Source organism: Denticeps clupeoides, chromosome 18 (assembly GCF_900700375.1).
Source record: "Denticeps clupeoides chromosome 18, fDenClu1.1, whole genome shotgun sequence".
Taxonomy (NCBI): Eukaryota; Metazoa; Chordata; class Actinopteri; order Clupeiformes; family Denticipitidae; genus Denticeps; species Denticeps clupeoides.
In genome coordinates this window covers 8,509,354-8,525,365 of record NC_041724.1, presented here as the reverse complement: position 1 = coordinate 8,525,365, position 16,012 = coordinate 8,509,354, and the positions used below count along the sequence as shown (strand labels likewise).

At 43.6% G+C, this 16,012-nt stretch overlaps 2 protein-coding genes and 1 long non-coding RNA gene across 5 annotated transcripts; 1 reads left to right on the top strand and 2 right to left on the bottom strand.

The window, feature by feature from the left end:
* Positions 1-2,474: 2,474 nt before the first annotated feature.
* On the bottom strand, positions 2,475-8,872 carry emx3 (empty spiracles homeobox 3). Of its 2 annotated transcripts, none has more exons than XM_028960869.1 (3): positions 8,258-8,872; positions 3,786-3,970; positions 2,475-3,377 (listed from the first exon to the last, which is right to left on the bottom strand). In XM_028960869.1, the coding sequence occupies exons 1-3, from the start codon at positions 8,586-8,588 to the stop codon at positions 3,210-3,212; spliced, it is 684 nt and encodes a 227-aa protein (XP_028816702.1). In that variant the 5' UTR covers positions 8,589-8,872; the 3' UTR covers positions 2,475-3,209. The 2 variants fall into 2 exon arrangements, 1 of the variants encoding a protein (XP_028816702.1); XR_003743070.1 differs by having other exon boundaries at positions 3,326-3,377; positions 3,690-3,970.
* Positions 8,341-14,067, top strand: LOC114768518 (uncharacterized). The gene is made up of 3 exons (XR_003743071.1): positions 8,341-8,559; positions 9,463-9,684; positions 13,989-14,067. It is a non-coding gene; the product is annotated as an uncharacterized LOC114768518 (long non-coding RNA).
* On the bottom strand, positions 10,226-15,571 carry b4galt7 (xylosylprotein beta 1,4-galactosyltransferase, polypeptide 7 (galactosyltransferase I)). 2 transcript variants are annotated; one of them, XM_028960868.1, is made up of 6 exons: positions 15,303-15,571; positions 13,930-14,259; positions 12,267-12,492; positions 12,035-12,118; positions 11,844-11,948; positions 10,226-11,660 (listed from the first exon to the last, which is right to left on the bottom strand). In XM_028960868.1, exons 1-6 carry the CDS (start codon positions 15,353-15,355, stop codon positions 11,505-11,507), a joined length of 954 nt encoding a protein of 317 aa, XP_028816701.1. In that variant the 5' UTR covers positions 15,356-15,571; the 3' UTR covers positions 10,226-11,504. The 2 variants fall into 2 exon arrangements, with proteins under 2 accessions (XP_028816701.1, XP_028816700.1); XM_028960867.1 differs by lacking the exon at positions 15,303-15,571 and adding an exon at positions 15,021-15,181.
* Positions 15,572-16,012: the final 441 nt, after the last annotated feature.

Sequence of the window (16,012 nt, the reverse complement as noted above, 5' to 3'; positions counted from 1 at the left end):
CTCTTGCTTGTAATGGGTTAACTGTATAGAATGTTCTCATGACCAGTTACTAATAATAAGAATAAGTGCGTTTACCTTCCTTTTCACAGTTTATATGCATATCTGCCGATAATGAGGCTGTCTATTGTATAAAGGTGAGGAAAATGATGCAAATTTAACACATCCTCATTGCTTCCAGGCTTGAGGAATTAACGGGTGTAAATCACAAAGCATAAAGGTGACATTAATTTTCCATTTAGTACAAGTAGAAGCCAACAACCCCTGCACTCCCCTGCGTTGCATTATCCACCTTGAACCAGACAACTACATCCAGAGGCGAGAAAAGCCGGCACAAGGTGCTAATCACAACAGTGCATCAAATTAATCACCCATTGCACTATTTTTCTAGCAATATCTTTGAGTAAATTGTATCCTGCTTCTAGTGCACTCAGTTTGATCATTATTTGAAATGCTTGTAATTGGTAATACATAGATTTTTATTGTTAGTTTGTTTGTTTGAAGCCTCAGATTAACTCTATATTATATATCAATAGATTTGAGGATATACACACACACACACACACACACACACACACACACACACACACACACACACACATATATATATATATATATATATATATATATATATATATATATATATATATATATATATATATATATATATATATAATAAGCTTACTAGATTTGTTCATCCAAAGATAGATATTTATGTATATACATGCAGTACATGTATATACAAATATAATACAAACGTTGTTAGAACTGATTAGAAAAAATCTAAGCTCTACTGGAGGAAAGATGCAATCAGCAGCACAACTCTGCCCTGGTTGCTCAGCCCCTGGTTTATTGTCTAGTTTTATTGCGGTTTTGATGTGAGACACAGTGGGAACATTTTGCAAGTCTTTTGCTGAAAGTTAGTTGTATAACGCTTATTATTGAATATTGTTGAAGATGCACACCTTTCTAATTTTCATTATATAGTAATTATGTAATTATCCATGCAGTTATTACATGTTCTGTCATAAACATGTTCTGATGTATGACTGTTCTTCAGCAAGCTGTGTAGAAGAAGATGCTTTTCATTGCTCCTTTGGCTGCTCCAGCACAGACCAAAACTGTCGGCTCCGAGGGCGCAGATCTATTTATTTATTTATTTTCCCATCTCGTTTCTGCAGAAAAGTGCCATCTGTCCCTGATGTCTTGCAATTCTAATATTTTGAAAAATTAACTGTAGTCGTGTTTTTGCTGTTGATTTTAAAGTGTAAGGATTCACAGTTTGAACCAAAGCCCAAGTCCTCTGCTGAATAATAATAACAAAAATAATAATGCTGTAGAAGCTGTAAAAATAAAAATAAGAAAGTGACGCTGTAGCCAAGCACGTGGCCTGACAGTGTGTATCCCAGACCCATATCCCTGTAAACTTGTCCCTCCTCCTTCAGACCCAGAACCTCATTCCCTAAGAGGACTTAAGAGGGTCTTGCTAATTGAGGGATGTTCATTTTTGTATTTTATAGTGGTGATACCACCTGATCATATATTTGAAGAAGAAATGAATTATTTGACTTATTTGCTTGTACAAATACAAATAAAACAAACACAAGCTATGTTTTTCTAAAAAATAAAAAAGCCATGTGGTATGTGAGAGATATTAATTTTGCATATGAGGCTTGGTTTGACTCCTCTCTGTGCCTTGGCTGAACAGATTAATGCATTTTGTAAAGAGAGAATTGGCAGGAAAATAAAGAAAATTATTATTTCAGTATATTAGTATCTGTGATGGTGATAAATTTCACACAGCCTGCAGTAGCTTGTGGATGGCCCCTTATTAATTAGTCACATACAGATAAAATAGATGATGTTAAATAATTCGATTTCTAATAGTATTCTTATTATTATTTTGAGAACCATCATGATAAAAAATAGTATTCTTATTATTAGGTCATTGTGGACCTAATAATATGCTGGCGCGCTCCAATGTTGCCATAATGAAAGATGCATTCGCCAAGTTGGCACTTGACATAGAGCTGAAAACTTTCTAAATATGAACTTTGCCACCGATTTGGTTCAAACCAAATCTGTGCGTAAAAACTGTCCACATGATGGCCAATAGAAACAGATTCCAGTCTGTGCTGATTCTTCCAAAAATCTGCTGCCATTTATATTCGTGTGTGTGTGCATGTGTGTATGTGTGTCTTTAAAAAAAACATATTATATATATATATATAACATTTTATTTTATTTTTTTTAATTGAATTGATTGCTGACTGAAGTATTGAATCTCGAACCAGTGAATCCTCCAATAGCTCAACAACAAAACACAGTGCCAGATTTTTAATAATTTAAACGTATTTTAACATTTTAATTTTCTAATCATCTGACCAAGAATGGTTAAAAAAAACTATACAAAATAAGTTTCTACGCAATCAGCAAAACAACCATATTAACAATATCTTTTTTAAAAGGATCTCGCTATGAAGTGCTACGAACTGTTACCAAGGGTAAGGAGTGGCTGACTGGATGGCTGAATGAGTTCATTTCAGTGTATTGTGTGTTTGAACATGTAAATGGGGAACACAAGTACCGGTGCTGTCCAAGAACAATATGAAACACTCAAAGCATCAACTGTTGGTGATGCAAAATGCATAGAAAAAACGGTCTCGTTTTGCATAAAAAGGCTTCATTTTTGCCATGAGGAATGAATTTTTCAACTTTAAATTAGTACCTAAACAATGTCTGTATATTACAACACAACGTTCCCACAATCACACAGAAATCCTCATTTTAGACGATCAGTTGGCAGAAGTTGACGTGAAACCGGGATCCGTTGTACACATGTGGTGTCGAGTCGGTGTTCTGGCGTTTCCGAGAGCCTGTGAGGAATATAGATGTACAGAAAACATCCAGTTGGCCATCGCACGAACGTAGTGTCGTCCCCAGAGGATCCTGTTCCTGTTCATTTTAGGCACAGAGGTCCCCTCATCTCTCCCGAAGACAAAAAAAAACAAAACGGTGAGTCCCAGCAGGCTGCATAGCTTTCTGGCGATCTGTCCCCTCTCGTTATCGTTATTTCGGCACGGCCACTTGCCGCCGTCGCTTCCTTTTTTTCCGGAAGAAAGAAAGAAAAATTTGTAATAATTAAAGAGATAAAATTCCAACAGTCGCTGGTCCTGCCTTCAGGCGGGTGAGTCGCGGGCCGAGCGCGAGCGTCAGTCCTCGGAAATGACGTCAATGTCCTCCGGGCTGCCTTGCTGTGTGGCAACCCTCCAGCGGCTGACGTGCTGGCTTCCTTTCCTCTTCTGCTGGGACTCGGGAGACTCCTCTTCCAGCTTCTGTCTCTTGTGTTTGGTCCTTCTGTTCTGGAACCACACCTTCACCTGAGGAGGAGAGAAAGAGATGCCGTTACAGGCCCGCCGGGAGAGATGCCCCCTTCAAATATGACATAACGCTGTCAAGAACGCTGCATTTGTTCGCCAGAAGAATCCTCCCAACTTTCCATGATTGTTTTCGCTCGTTATTTTGGCCATTCTTCACATTTCCAAAAACCAACCCTGATAACACACTATATTAAAACTTCCGACGGTCCACGTTCTAAAAGCATTATGTACAATTTTGTATGTTGTTCTGAAAATGTTCAAGCTGTTGGCATGAACGATCAATCGTAGCTGGGATGGTGAGAGTTTACGGACATTCCACCGGCGTGAGTCGCGCACATCCGGCGGCGCCACGGCGCTCAACCAGTCCCCCGTGAGTCACGTCCGACGGGCGCGGCCCCCCCGGTTCACCTGCGTCTCCGTCAGGCACAGCCCGTTGGCCAGCTGCTTGCGCTCGGTGCCGACCACGTAGTGGTTCTTCTCGAAGGCGCGCTCCAGGCGCAGGAGCTGCGAGGGGGAGAAGGCCGTGCGGATCCGCTTGGGCTTGCGGGAGAAGGGCCCGTGCAGGAGCAGCGACTCCGGGCTGCTGTCCTCACCTGGCAACGGAAAACACGGGGGCCTTGAGATGACAGACAGGAATGACTTTCCCAGTGTACAATCCGGGATAAAACCGGCGCCGGTGCCAGTTGACAGAGACCACGGACAACTTCCACTGCGTTCTCCCAGATGAACAAAAAAAAAAGAAATGAATTTGCCAATTCTGTTCAGTTCTCGTCGTAATGTCGCGATTACTTTAATGATCAGAGACACAACGTGCTTTTGACGCATTTAGTCACAAGCGCGTCCTGATTTGAATATTGCGCTTTCTGCTGGTGGCCGTCGTCGTGACGGATGTCCTGCAGCCAGCATCCGGACCCCGGCTGCATTGAGAGTCTCTGCTTTACCCTGCACATCTACCAATGGCCGGGCATTAAGCTCATTTGGATACAAATATAAGGCCTTTAAGTTGTAACGACTCACCGAGGAGCCATAAGTAAATATCTTAGGCTGGAAAAAATGCAAAAACATTTGAGATGAATATATATTGATAGGCAGTTAAGCAAATCGAAACGTCCGACATTTCATCAGATTTCATTCAACGCAAGGCAATAGTAAAATGCTGCCATTTTCGCTTTCGTCACGTGCGTCTCCATGACCAGAGTCAACATCTGGAGTCCATTCAACCCCATTATCTGTTTATTAAAATCACAAATAAGAAAAGGCATTTTTACATAAGCAAATGGATGTGAAACTTGGGTGACCGCTGTGTAGTTGGGGGTGTGCCTGGCCTGAAAAGAAAATGCAGCCTGAATATGACCGCAATCACGCGCAAACAAAGTTGCCTCATTTTCCCCATAGACATGCGCCAAAACAGAAAATGGTGCCCGACGTGCCAACGTCCCAACGTCCCAACGTCCCAACGTTCGGCTCAGGTGTGCAGCAAAAACTGCTGGGAACCGATAAAATGCAAATACCTGGATTGTGCCTTACATCCCATCAACAAGCCAATTATCGCGCTGTTATTTATTTATTTTACTTTTTATTTGGGGGGTACATTAACAGCTGTGCACCGTGTGCTGTGCTGCTGTGCATCACATGTGACAATCACTTCACTTACTTACTTAGCTATTTAGTGTAAATAAAATGTCCTCCAAAATACATGGACCCTGGTCAATTAAGACAAGATGACCCTTTATTCTTTTATTAGTCCCACAAGTAGGAAATCTACAATTAAAACTTTTGATTACTTCTTTGTAATAAACAAAAATGGACATTAATGTTATTTATATTTTGTAGGTTTCCTGTCTTTCTGGACACTAAATAAACTCTTCAAATTTATGTAATTTTACAAATATTCTTAGGATTACAGCTATTGAGAATAAATAAAAAATGTGTAATAATACACCTTTTATTCAGCCTTTTACAAATAATACAAGTTGACATGCTTAGAACATTTCACCTAAAGTCACATGAAATATTAATTATAATTACAGCGCTTCTGTTATTTTATACGTTTTTCTAATGGCAATAAAAATAATACCTTACTATACACATTATAATATAAAGTATAAAAAATACAGAGTAATTACATTAGTATAAAATTTGTATAAACATTATATAAACATATATTTAGTATAAAATGTCTAATTATATTGAAATACTGGGTTCAATTCATCCTTTGTAATATTCCATATTAATAGAGTAAGAAAACTGCAAATATAGCTCAGTTCAAACACTGAAATATTTAATCAGCAAAAACACACTTTTTTTCCCATTTAACACCAATTTTACAAAAGCAAACATACCTAAGCAGTGCTGACATCCCTGTTAGGGACAAATCTAATTGAATTTGCTAATTAAAACCTATTTCACACAAAGGTTCCCTTGAGTGTTTCTACCCTTTTTAAAACCTTAACAAAACTGGGAGATGTACCGAGCGTCGGCACAAAGCAGCATTAATGGCATCACTCGTGTATGAAAGGGGGATTAGCTGTAGGACTTGTGGACTTAGGCTTCCTTTCAAGACATGGAAACCCAGCTTTCATCTTCACACAATGGCCCCGGACCAAGTCTTTTCTTGCTGGCTTTAGGCTAAACACTGGTTGAGATGAGCAACTTTGATTCAAGACGTCCTCACATCAGTGGCTGTATTGTGAAATTAAGTCGAGTTAATAACTTATTTCCTACGGTCCTGGCATTTTTTTTTTTTTTGTGAGAAAAAGGAAACGTCTGGGTAGTCAGAGGACGATGAAAATATGCAAGACGGCGGCCTTGAAATAACAGGCTGTTAAAATACGCGCTCTTGGCCTCTGCATAGTTTCCGCCACAGGACTGTCATTGACAACTGTTTTCAGCTGGTGTGCTGAAAAAAGAAAAAACTGCTTTGAACATCAGAGGCCGAAAAAACAATAGAGACGTCTCAGAGGGGGAGAAAAACGTGCCAAGCGCTGCTGCAACCGGGGGGCTGGGGTGGGTTCAGGGAGAAGGAAAGTAATGATCTGAGTCCTGAAGGTGCTGAAAGGCTCCTCTTAAACGTCCCTCAGGGAACACTGAGCGCCAAGAGGCCAAAAAGAGACTCTTTTACATCAGACCGTCACAAAAAAAAAAAAAAAACTAAAAAACTTCCCTAAACCCCGCGGTGACACCTTCATCCCCTCAATCTCAGAGAACCCCTCCGGCTCGCCCTGGTGAGGGGTCCCTGAGAGAGGGCCCCCGGCATGACGAAGAGGGGAGCAGGTGGCACCTACACGAGCGTGGCCACCGCTCCCCTGGCACGAACGCGCTCTGTCTTGCCTGCGCTCGCCCTGCCGTTCCTCCCGTCAATTTACCCCTGATGCCCTAACCAGGTCGACCGGGAAAGAGAGAAAAAGGCAAGAAAGTACATGTGACCTCTGACCCGATCACCACGGCAGCATTAGAGGCAAAACGCCCCGGTGAGCATGTGTGCAGCCGCGAGATCCTGTTTACCTCGCGCTGCATGACGGACTCGGAGATGTCTCAGCCCCCCCTCCCAACATCCTCACACACGGGTCAGGAGGCAGAGGAGTTAAGCGCCTCATGCCATTAACACCCCCGACAGCACGGTGACACTGAGCGCTGGTAATCCTGCCCCACCCCGGTCCATCTTGTCTAAACAGTCGTTGTCGGGGTTACTGGACACCGCCGGCGTACCGGGATTCTGCCTGCAACCTCTGACCCCCCACTGTGGCCTTAAGGACCATGAGACCCCCACCCCCCCCATCATCAACACACCTGACAAGACCGAGTACCACAGCCGGCGGGCACCACTGATCCCAACACAATCGTGACAATTATTATTGTCATCACGCATCATTATGTGGCTCAAATAATCGGCCGTGGGACGTGGAACATGGACGTGTTCAGAATCAGAACTTTAACTGAGGGTGGTAGTAACACACTCGTCCGCGAACCAGAAGACCCAGGTTCAAACCCCACTTACTACCATCGTGTCCCCGAGCAAGACACTTAACCTTGAGTGTCTCCAGGGGGGGACTGTCCCTGTAACTACTGATTGTAAGTCGCTCTTGATAAGGGCGTCTGATAAATAATGCAAATGCAATCTTTACAACAAAAAAAAAGTATTTGAACTTCGCGTAATGGTGCAAAAGCTGGAATAATCAGACAGTCTTCAACATTAAAAATAACTGTTGATCACGCCTTTACCTCCCTGAAACAGCGAAACGCTGAAATCCTGCTGTCGGCTGAAAAGCTAGAATGGTTCACGTGGCTTTACATTATTACATTTTTACAAAATACGCTCTGAACGAATGGAGGATATGTTTCTTCATTACAATATCAACACATTTTTCTTTTCTAATTTACTAAAAGATTATTTTTTGACAGTCCGAATAAAAAGCTAAGTTAAACCACTGTTTATATTTTTGAACATTACACATTTAAAGTTTTAATTAAAAAGCTAAAAATGTATAGTCTATGAGTGCATGGCTATTTCTATAATAATAATAATACCAGTTATTATTATTATTATCAACATTATTGTTGTAATTATTCTGGTTATTATTATTTGCATTCCACCGCAGTAACCGTGCTGGAATTTCCCTCCCGTATTATTTAATATTTCTCCGCTACATTAAACCTGGAGTTCAGGTGGAAAAGTCAAGGCCGCAGCAAAAAATTAAATGATAGCAAAAAAAAAAAAAAAAACAATAATAACAACGGCGCTTTTTCCCCTTTTTTCACCAAAAAAGATGGAAACCAGAAGAGGATAAGAAATGTCGATTAAAAACTTTTGTGTGTGTTTTAGCCAGTTTTCCCCTGGCCCCGAATAAGTGAATAAATCAGTATCGCGTGAACCGACTCACCCTGGAACCGGTGCCCGAGGTACCGGTTGCGCAGGACCCACGGGTAGAAGTTGAGGGCGTCCCTCTGCGGGCTGAAGAAGGACTGGGACGGGATCTGCAGCGGGTGCAGGGCCGCGTGGGAGCCCGGCTCCGGGAACATCATCTCCGGGCCGCTGTAGGCGCCGCGGCCGGAGCTCTGGAAGCAGCTGCCGAACGGACCGGGGTGAACCGAGTCCGTGAACCTCAGCGCCGTGGGTCTGATGGGCTCGTCCGCGGGAGAGCTGGCGGCGGAATTCGCGTCTTTCCCGACCAGCGACTCGATGGTGAAGCACTTCTTGCCGTGCTGGAACATGGTCTCCAGTCTTATTATTATTTCGAGTGATTATTGTCGTTGCTGTTTTCTGGTGCCGGGTCGCGAAGTGTCACACCTGAGTCACAAATCCTACCTGCGCATCCCCGCCTTCTCCATAATTATTTCCCCGAAACAACAAGATCGCGAGTCTGCTGCTAAAAGAAAACGGAAAGGTGGATATTTGGCACGTAAATGCGAGGCGAATCCGGCGCGCCGCCACGGTCCTGTTCTCCCGGAGAACGTCGCAGGAACGCGAGGTGGAACCCGGCGCCCCGTACCTGCTTTCACTCGGCGGCGGAGGTGCGCTGCGCATGCGCACCACACAGCCATTTTGGACGACGGGAGGAGGTCGCGGCGCCGAACTTCGGCTTTTTCTTTCTTCCTTTAAACCAGTCCGACTTGGATGTCAAATTGATGTTCAAGAATCGATGTAAAATCTTTATTTTATATTTAGCTTACACACAAATTCCCGCTCATTCCTAATATTATGTGTTTTTTTTATTTAGAATGAAATAATTTGGAATTGTAATATGTTGATATGTTGACTTCTATTAATTGCTTTGAATACTATTAAAGATATGTCTTTATTAAAAAAAAAAATTAAACGCAATGAATCTTTATCGGTCGCAATGAGGTCGCACAGAGACGTTTTTGCGAAAATAAAACCCTGAATAAATACATTTGCAGACTTATGACTTGTCTGCAACTATTTAATCTCTTCAATTGGATTTATTGTTTGTTAAGTATGCAAATAAATGACATGTTCACATATATAATATTTTGTAGATCCTTAATGTTGCTGAGTAAAAAGTACAGAATTATAAATATCCGATAATAACGCCATTGGACTTCGTTTATTTTTTTTGCTGTACAGATTTTTCCCAGTCAAAGCCAACTCTCAATGGCTGGTCGAGATACGAGTCGCACCGACCCCCGGACAGATGTCACCCCTTTCAGGGGACACCCCCACCCCGCCACCCCTCCCGCGCAGCGGACGTCCATGAGAACCACGCGGAGTCCCCGCCCGCGTCCCATTGGGCGACATCCATCCCGCCTGTGAAGTCGCGATGATTGCAGCCCTGCCTGCCAAACTGAGGTTAATCCCCGTTTCACCATCATCATCATCATCATCACCATCGTCGTCGTCGTCAGGAGCTTCAGTGCCGTTACAGGCGGTTTCGTGTTTAGCTGCCCCCAAGTTACTGATTATTACTGATTATTATCGATCATGCGAATTATCTCGGTAAGTAAACGGGATCCGTCATCTTCCCTCGAATGCCATCTAGTGATCCGATCTCGTAAAATATTGGAGGGAAAGAACGGGACAGACAGACAAGGAGAACAATTCGATAAAATGGAAAACTGTGAGTTTAGAAAAAATACATATCACGATATTTATGAATGTGTCACTAATAAAAAGGCGTAAAAACGTGTTGTTATACAAAAAAATACTTCTTTATCAAAAAGGATATATTATTATTATTCACTCATGTGCTATGTAGCAGCGACTTAATTGATTGTAAGTTGCAAGAACGTCTGTCTAAAACATGTAATGTTCAATATGAAATAAAATATGTAATTATGATTAAATATTGTAAATACTGTCCGTTTCAAAAGAGAAATAAAATAGGGAAGCAGGACATGAAGTGATTTTTATTATTTTTCGGTCACGTGATTGACATTTTGATGTCGACGCGTGGCCTAGAACTGCCGCCAAATCCCAGGACGCTGATTCCCGTGACGCTGCCACGCAGGTCCATGGCCATGTGAATTATACACGTATTTTACTTTTTAAATAAATCACCAGATCGTTATAATTAGATAGTTATTAAAGATCCAATTATTATTCATTCTCCGAACCGGGTTCCGGGATCGAACCCACGACCCGACACTCGCGTTCAGCCAGCGAGGCTCGTGCCCGAGTTCACGACCTTTCCAATCCCGTTTAATTCTATAATAATAGTCTATAATAACACCAGTAAGGAAACTGGTCCTTACTGGTCAACGTGGCGCGACTGGAGGATTTTTTAATATCGACAAATTAATTTCTGGCCGGAACATAAAAAAACTCTCCACCCGAAACCTCAGCTACATTCAATAAAAATATGTAATAATTAAAACAAAATTCTTTTGTATTTCGGCATTTTATATTCAAAATAAAAGTTTCATATTTGCTCAAAGGGAACCTTTTTTGGCAGACATGGAAAGCTTTTAACAGCAGTTGAGGTCCTTATTTAATAATAAAAGTAAAAAAAAAAAAAAAAAAAAAGACTACTGGGATGGACAATGTAACAAAACAGAGTAAACAAGACTCTTCCATTATTCTAAATAGTATCAAAATTATGTCCATAATCCCCGGATGGACACAACAGAAAGTAAACAAACAAAAAAATTAAGCATCTCTTTGAAATTAACTTATATCTTCAGTTTCAGTAAGAATACAATGTGCAAATGTTCTAGGCTCCAAAACAACATAAATATGCATACGCACGTACAGTACCCTCAAACACTGTCATTTTTTGGGAAGAATTTTCATTCACAATTATTAAATAACGACAATATTAAATCCCCACCACCTCGAGGCCTGAGAAACTGCACCAAGAGTAGCTTCATTAACATACCTTTCACATTTTGAAAACTATAACAATAAAACGTATCTGAATAATGCACTTTAAGTCCATCCTTATTCTGGGGGCTAGACAGACAGGTATGTAACAACTGATAATATAATAATAATAATAATCCTAATAATAATAATAAAAAATCCTGGTGTAGATGTAGGCGCTCCGTATCACAGTTCTATTCCGAACAGGAAAGTTGTAGACAGTTCCGACTTGGTGAGATGCCGGGACTCGGAAGTGGGTCCGCAGCAGGGAATTACTGCGCCCCCACGCGGTCGGACGCGGAATCGCCGCCTTAGCTGAACTGGCACCACGGGGTGTCGCCCAGGTCGCACTCCAGCTCGGCGCCTATTACGGTGCAGGGGGCGCCGCTGATGGTCACTTCCTGTCTGGACTCCACTTTGTAGCGCAGGTTGGTCAGGCCGCCCTCTGGGTCGACCTTAAACTGCTCCTAAAAGAAGCGGAGTTCGGCAGCGCTCAGTAAGGAGTCTCTGCGGGTGGCCAAAACAAATAGACCAGCATCTCAAGTGTATCACATGTAAAATATGAATACAAACCTAGTGGAATAACTACTTCCCGCAAGGTTTTCTACATTTACTGACCGTATTTACGTTAGCGTGTTTAAAATCTCTACTTGTTTTTGGGCTGCTATCCTCTTCTGGTCCCTTTTTCTCCATGCTGGATCGTGGATGTGCCTGAAGGTCTCATAGCCCGTTTTTATTCCACTCGGCCTGAAAAGCTGGGCAGGTTGTTGTTACCGTTGGTATCTTTATTATTATTGACGTTGTTGGTTTACGTAGGCGGTCCGTACGACGTCCAGCTTACCTTCAGTCCGGCAGTCCTGAGTCGTCTGAAGAACTCGTCGTCCTCTCTCCCCCAGCCCCAGAAACGATTGGACATGCCATTGCACTGCGCGTGCAGAAGAGAGGCACGTCACCAACTCCGTACAGCGCCGTAACACTTAATAATCCGTTCATCCGTTTATTTCGGATTAATGCAGTCCTCACTTTGGTGGTTATTTAAAGCAGGCGCGGCACAGGGCACGATACATACGCACCATACGATAATGCTGCTTGCTGAGCAGCAGGATGCCTCCTACGTATGTTTTGTAGTGGTAGAGGGGGTGCAGATCTGGCGACGCCACATGAAAAGGCCCCTCCGCCGGGAAGCCGTAATCCAGGGCCTCGTTTTGGGGCAGCAGGTCGACGTCATGCATGGCGACGTAGTCGGTGTCATTCCCGCTCTCCGAGTAGCCCACGTTAATGAGCGATGCCCGGTTGAACCTGGGGGGTCAGTACGTGTTAACCAGTCAGCAATATTACAAAATCTCTAGATGTACAGTTGTGGGTGGAAGTGGCCTAGTGGGTAACACACTCGCCTATGAACCAGAAGACCCAGGTTCAAACCCCACCTACTACCATCGTGTCCCTGAGCAAGACACTTAACCCTGAGTGTCTCCAGGGGGGGACTGTCCCTGTAACTACTGATTGTAAGTCGCTCTGGATAAGGGCGTCTGGTAAATGCTGTAAAAGGGTTTCAAAGTTTGCTGCTTCAGTGCTTCTAGATCTTTTGTCAGTTGCTTCTGTGGTGTTATTGAAAATTGCATCAAGTTTATGCAAAGAGTCAATATTTGACCTTTGCAATTCGCCATGGCGTGCTGTCAATCAACTTCTGGGCCAAATCCTGACTGATGGAGACCCATTCCTTCATAATCAGTGCTTGCAGTTTGTCAGAATTTGTGGGTCTTTGTTTGGCCACGTGTCCCTTGAGGATTGACCACAAGTTCTTTGCTGCCGTTCTTGACACCAGGCTCCAAAAGTGTGTGCAGATGCCCTCACACCTGCCTGCTGCCATTCCTGAGCTAGCTCTGTACTGGTGGCACCCCGATACCGACTTTCTTGGTCACCCTGAAGCCTTCGTTACAACAAGTGAACAAACTCTCCTTGAACTTTTGATGATCTGATAAATGGTTGAAGTAGCAGCAATATCCTTTTCCGTGAAGCCCTTTGTATGCAACACAATGATCACTGCACGTGTTTCCTTGCAGGTAACCATGGTTAAAGTGTCCAGTCTGCTGTTCTAACTCAACCAGCATGACAGAATCTCCAGCCTTGTGCTCCTCAACACTCTCACTTGGGTTAACGAGAGGATCACTGAAATTATCTCAGCAGAATGATCTCCTTTTGTGGCAGGGCTAAAATGCAGTGGATTTTTAAGTTAATTTTCATGGGCATCTCCTGCGGAAGTGATGCGGAGGCAAAAGGAGGCAAAACACTCCTTCTTTCCATCTTACTCGCCATTTCTTAACTTCAGGTACTCAATTTCAATATTACAATGCCTGATTAAATGACTTTGACGTGTGATGCGTTCAGGCACGAGACAATATAGAGGTCAAAAGTGCACACAAGTGCAGGCTGATAGCTCCACCCACCACATAACACCGTGTTGCACATCCGTCACAAACCGCAGCAAAACTATCCAAAATGCTTTTGAACAGACCTACCATGGCGCTTCAGATAAAGCACAATAAAATAACTCTTTATGCACAAAACGTGGCCCAGAAAAAAACAGAGTGATGTACGACATCAATGATGTCTGGACAATATCTTTATAGTCCACCGAACCTCCATTTCCCATCCAAAACTTTTTTCTAAACTTTAGAATTTTCTCTTGTCGTTACTGTGCCTGTGGGTTGTGTTACTGAAGCTGGACTCGTATACCTGAAGTGATCCACCTGGTTGATGACCAGTATTTTGTGTCGTATTTTCTTCTTGTTCAGGAACGCATGCATGTACGGCACAAAGACCATGAGTTCCTCAAAGCGCTCCCTGAAGGGCACGATCAGGGCCATTTTGTGGGGACCCCACGAGGGGTCGTCCGCACTGGACGGCTGCCTCTCCTGAGGGTAGGGCTGGTTCTGCACGCGCAGGTCCACCTCGGTCCGGCCCACGTCGCCGGAGCAGCTCAGCTGCATCCAGAGGAGCGAGCCCGTCACCAGCAGCATGCAGAGGCCGAACAGCTTGAACACCGTGCACTTCCGCGACAGCAACCTGAAACCCACGCAGCAAGCACAGGCAAATTTCAGCGAACACGGACAACTCCTCCAAAGGCGTCCTTTTGCGCGGTGCTGCGGTTGCACTTGAAATATCTGGTTTTTAATTATTATTATTAGGAATGTTCGAAAATATCCATACCGCAATATATTGTGATATTGTTTGTGCCGATATTATATCGATAGAGAAACATCAAATGTCGGTCCGATCACAGCATCTTGTATTTCGGCTCTGTTTTTACATTTTCAGCTAACTGTGGAATATCCCAACATATCGTGACATAATCGTATTGTGAGATCCGTGCCAACACCCCCCCCCCCAATTATCACTATTATTTAAGTACCAACGTGTTCACGTATTGATGGTTAAATCGTCTGCGGAAATCGGGGAAAGATCATTTTTTAATTATTACAATCATCGCCGCAACAGTCCCGACACGTCAAGGCGTAAAAAGCGACACGATTTAGTCGTATTCAAACTGACGTGCGGACGAACCGATTCGTTCAAACGTTGCGAAATCTCCGACCGGTTAGTGGTCCGCGATTCATTCATTCATTCATTCGCGTGGAAATTGTCACGTTTCCCGTCACCTTCAGACCAACCGGCGAGTTCGGTTGTCACCGGTACCGACGCGACAGTGCGTGCGACATTAAGAACCGCGACAGTCGGGCTTTTTCAGGAAGTGGCGCCTGTCGTTAGTCACCAGCGATTATTACCTTACAGTTTTTTTTTTTTTAAGAAAATGTGCCACTACTCACATGGCACGCTCTGGATGGTTCCCTTTTTTAATTTTATTTCTTTTTTTTATCGCTAATACCGAGAAGACAAACGACACAGTGAGCGCGCTGCTACGCGTCAGAGGTGTGATGTCGCCGGTGAGTCCGGGGACATCCCACATGACAAGTTCGGCAACCTTTGCGGAGGGAGGGGACGTTGGAATCCTCTGATATCGCGATGTTTCCGAGTCGGCAGCGAATACGAACCGCATATCGCGATACTTCCCGAGGCGAACGGGGCGTTTTTGAAGTTGGTCGCCTCACCTGCGGTCCTCTTTAAAGTAGAGGACGGGCTTCCTTCGAGAAGAGTACATCATCTTCAGAGGCTCGGCGTTTCCATCAAGCCAAACCCTCCGATTCCCTAAAGCGAAACAGCTACTCGAGCCGCATTTTAATGAGAAACGTCGACGACTGAGACGAGGCCGTCAACGCGCGCAAAACGTTTACGGGACTATAAATGAACGTAAAATCCGCGGCACCGTGGAGGACGACGGCTGGCGGCCGGTATTTGCCGGCCATTGGATGGGGGCCGGGAGGGAGGGAGGGAGGGAGGGGGTGGAAACACACACGCTGGCTGTTTTTGCTGTCCGCCTGGGAAAATGTTCCCGCGGAAACATGGCGAGCGTGCGAAAGGTTCCGGTCAGCGCAGGGATCACGATCGAATTGCGGTTTTTTTTTTATTTTTAACACCGACCGTGAACTAAATTGGCTCGCGTCTCCAGTTTCTCCTACACTTTCCTTTTCGAACATATCTAATGCCCATCATTAAATCATATATTATCATCTATTCAGGTCAAAACTGTGCAGACCAGTCGAAAAGAGAGCAGGCGAATAAATAGTATATTATAAAGTAATACAATGTGAAAAGAACCAATTGATAGCCAGAAATTTGTGAACCGTTTTATAAACGTGACGTAAAAACACAAGCATATAAAATAATTCAAAACTTTATTCTGAGTGCAATTCGTAAACAA

Bases quoted from the DNA above. Each gene is read 5' to 3' on its own strand.
- b4galt7 (XM_028960867.1), bottom strand. From the start codon at position 15,160: ATGTGGGATGTCCCCGGACTCACCGGCGACATCACACCTCTGACGCGT. The intron at 14,260-15,020 runs GTGAGTAGTGGC...CGTGGGTTTCAG, and splicing joins AACCATCCAGAGCGTGCCAT to GTTGCTGTCGCGGAAGTGCA. The intron at 12,119-12,266 runs GTGCGTATGTAT...CTGCACGCGCAG, and splicing joins GCAAGCAGCATTATCGTATG to TGCAATGGCATGTCCAATCG.
- emx3 (XM_028960869.1), bottom strand. From the start codon at position 8,588: ATGTTCCAGCACGGCAAGAAGTGCTTCACCATCGAGTCGCTGGTCGGG. The intron at 3,971-8,257 runs GTGAGTCGGTTC...TTCCGTTGCCAG, and splicing joins CCTCGGGCACCGGTTCCAGG to GTGAGGACAGCAGCCCGGAG. The intron at 3,378-3,785 runs GTGAACCGGGGG...TCTCCTCCTCAG, and splicing joins TGTGCCTGACGGAGACGCAG to GTGAAGGTGTGGTTCCAGAA.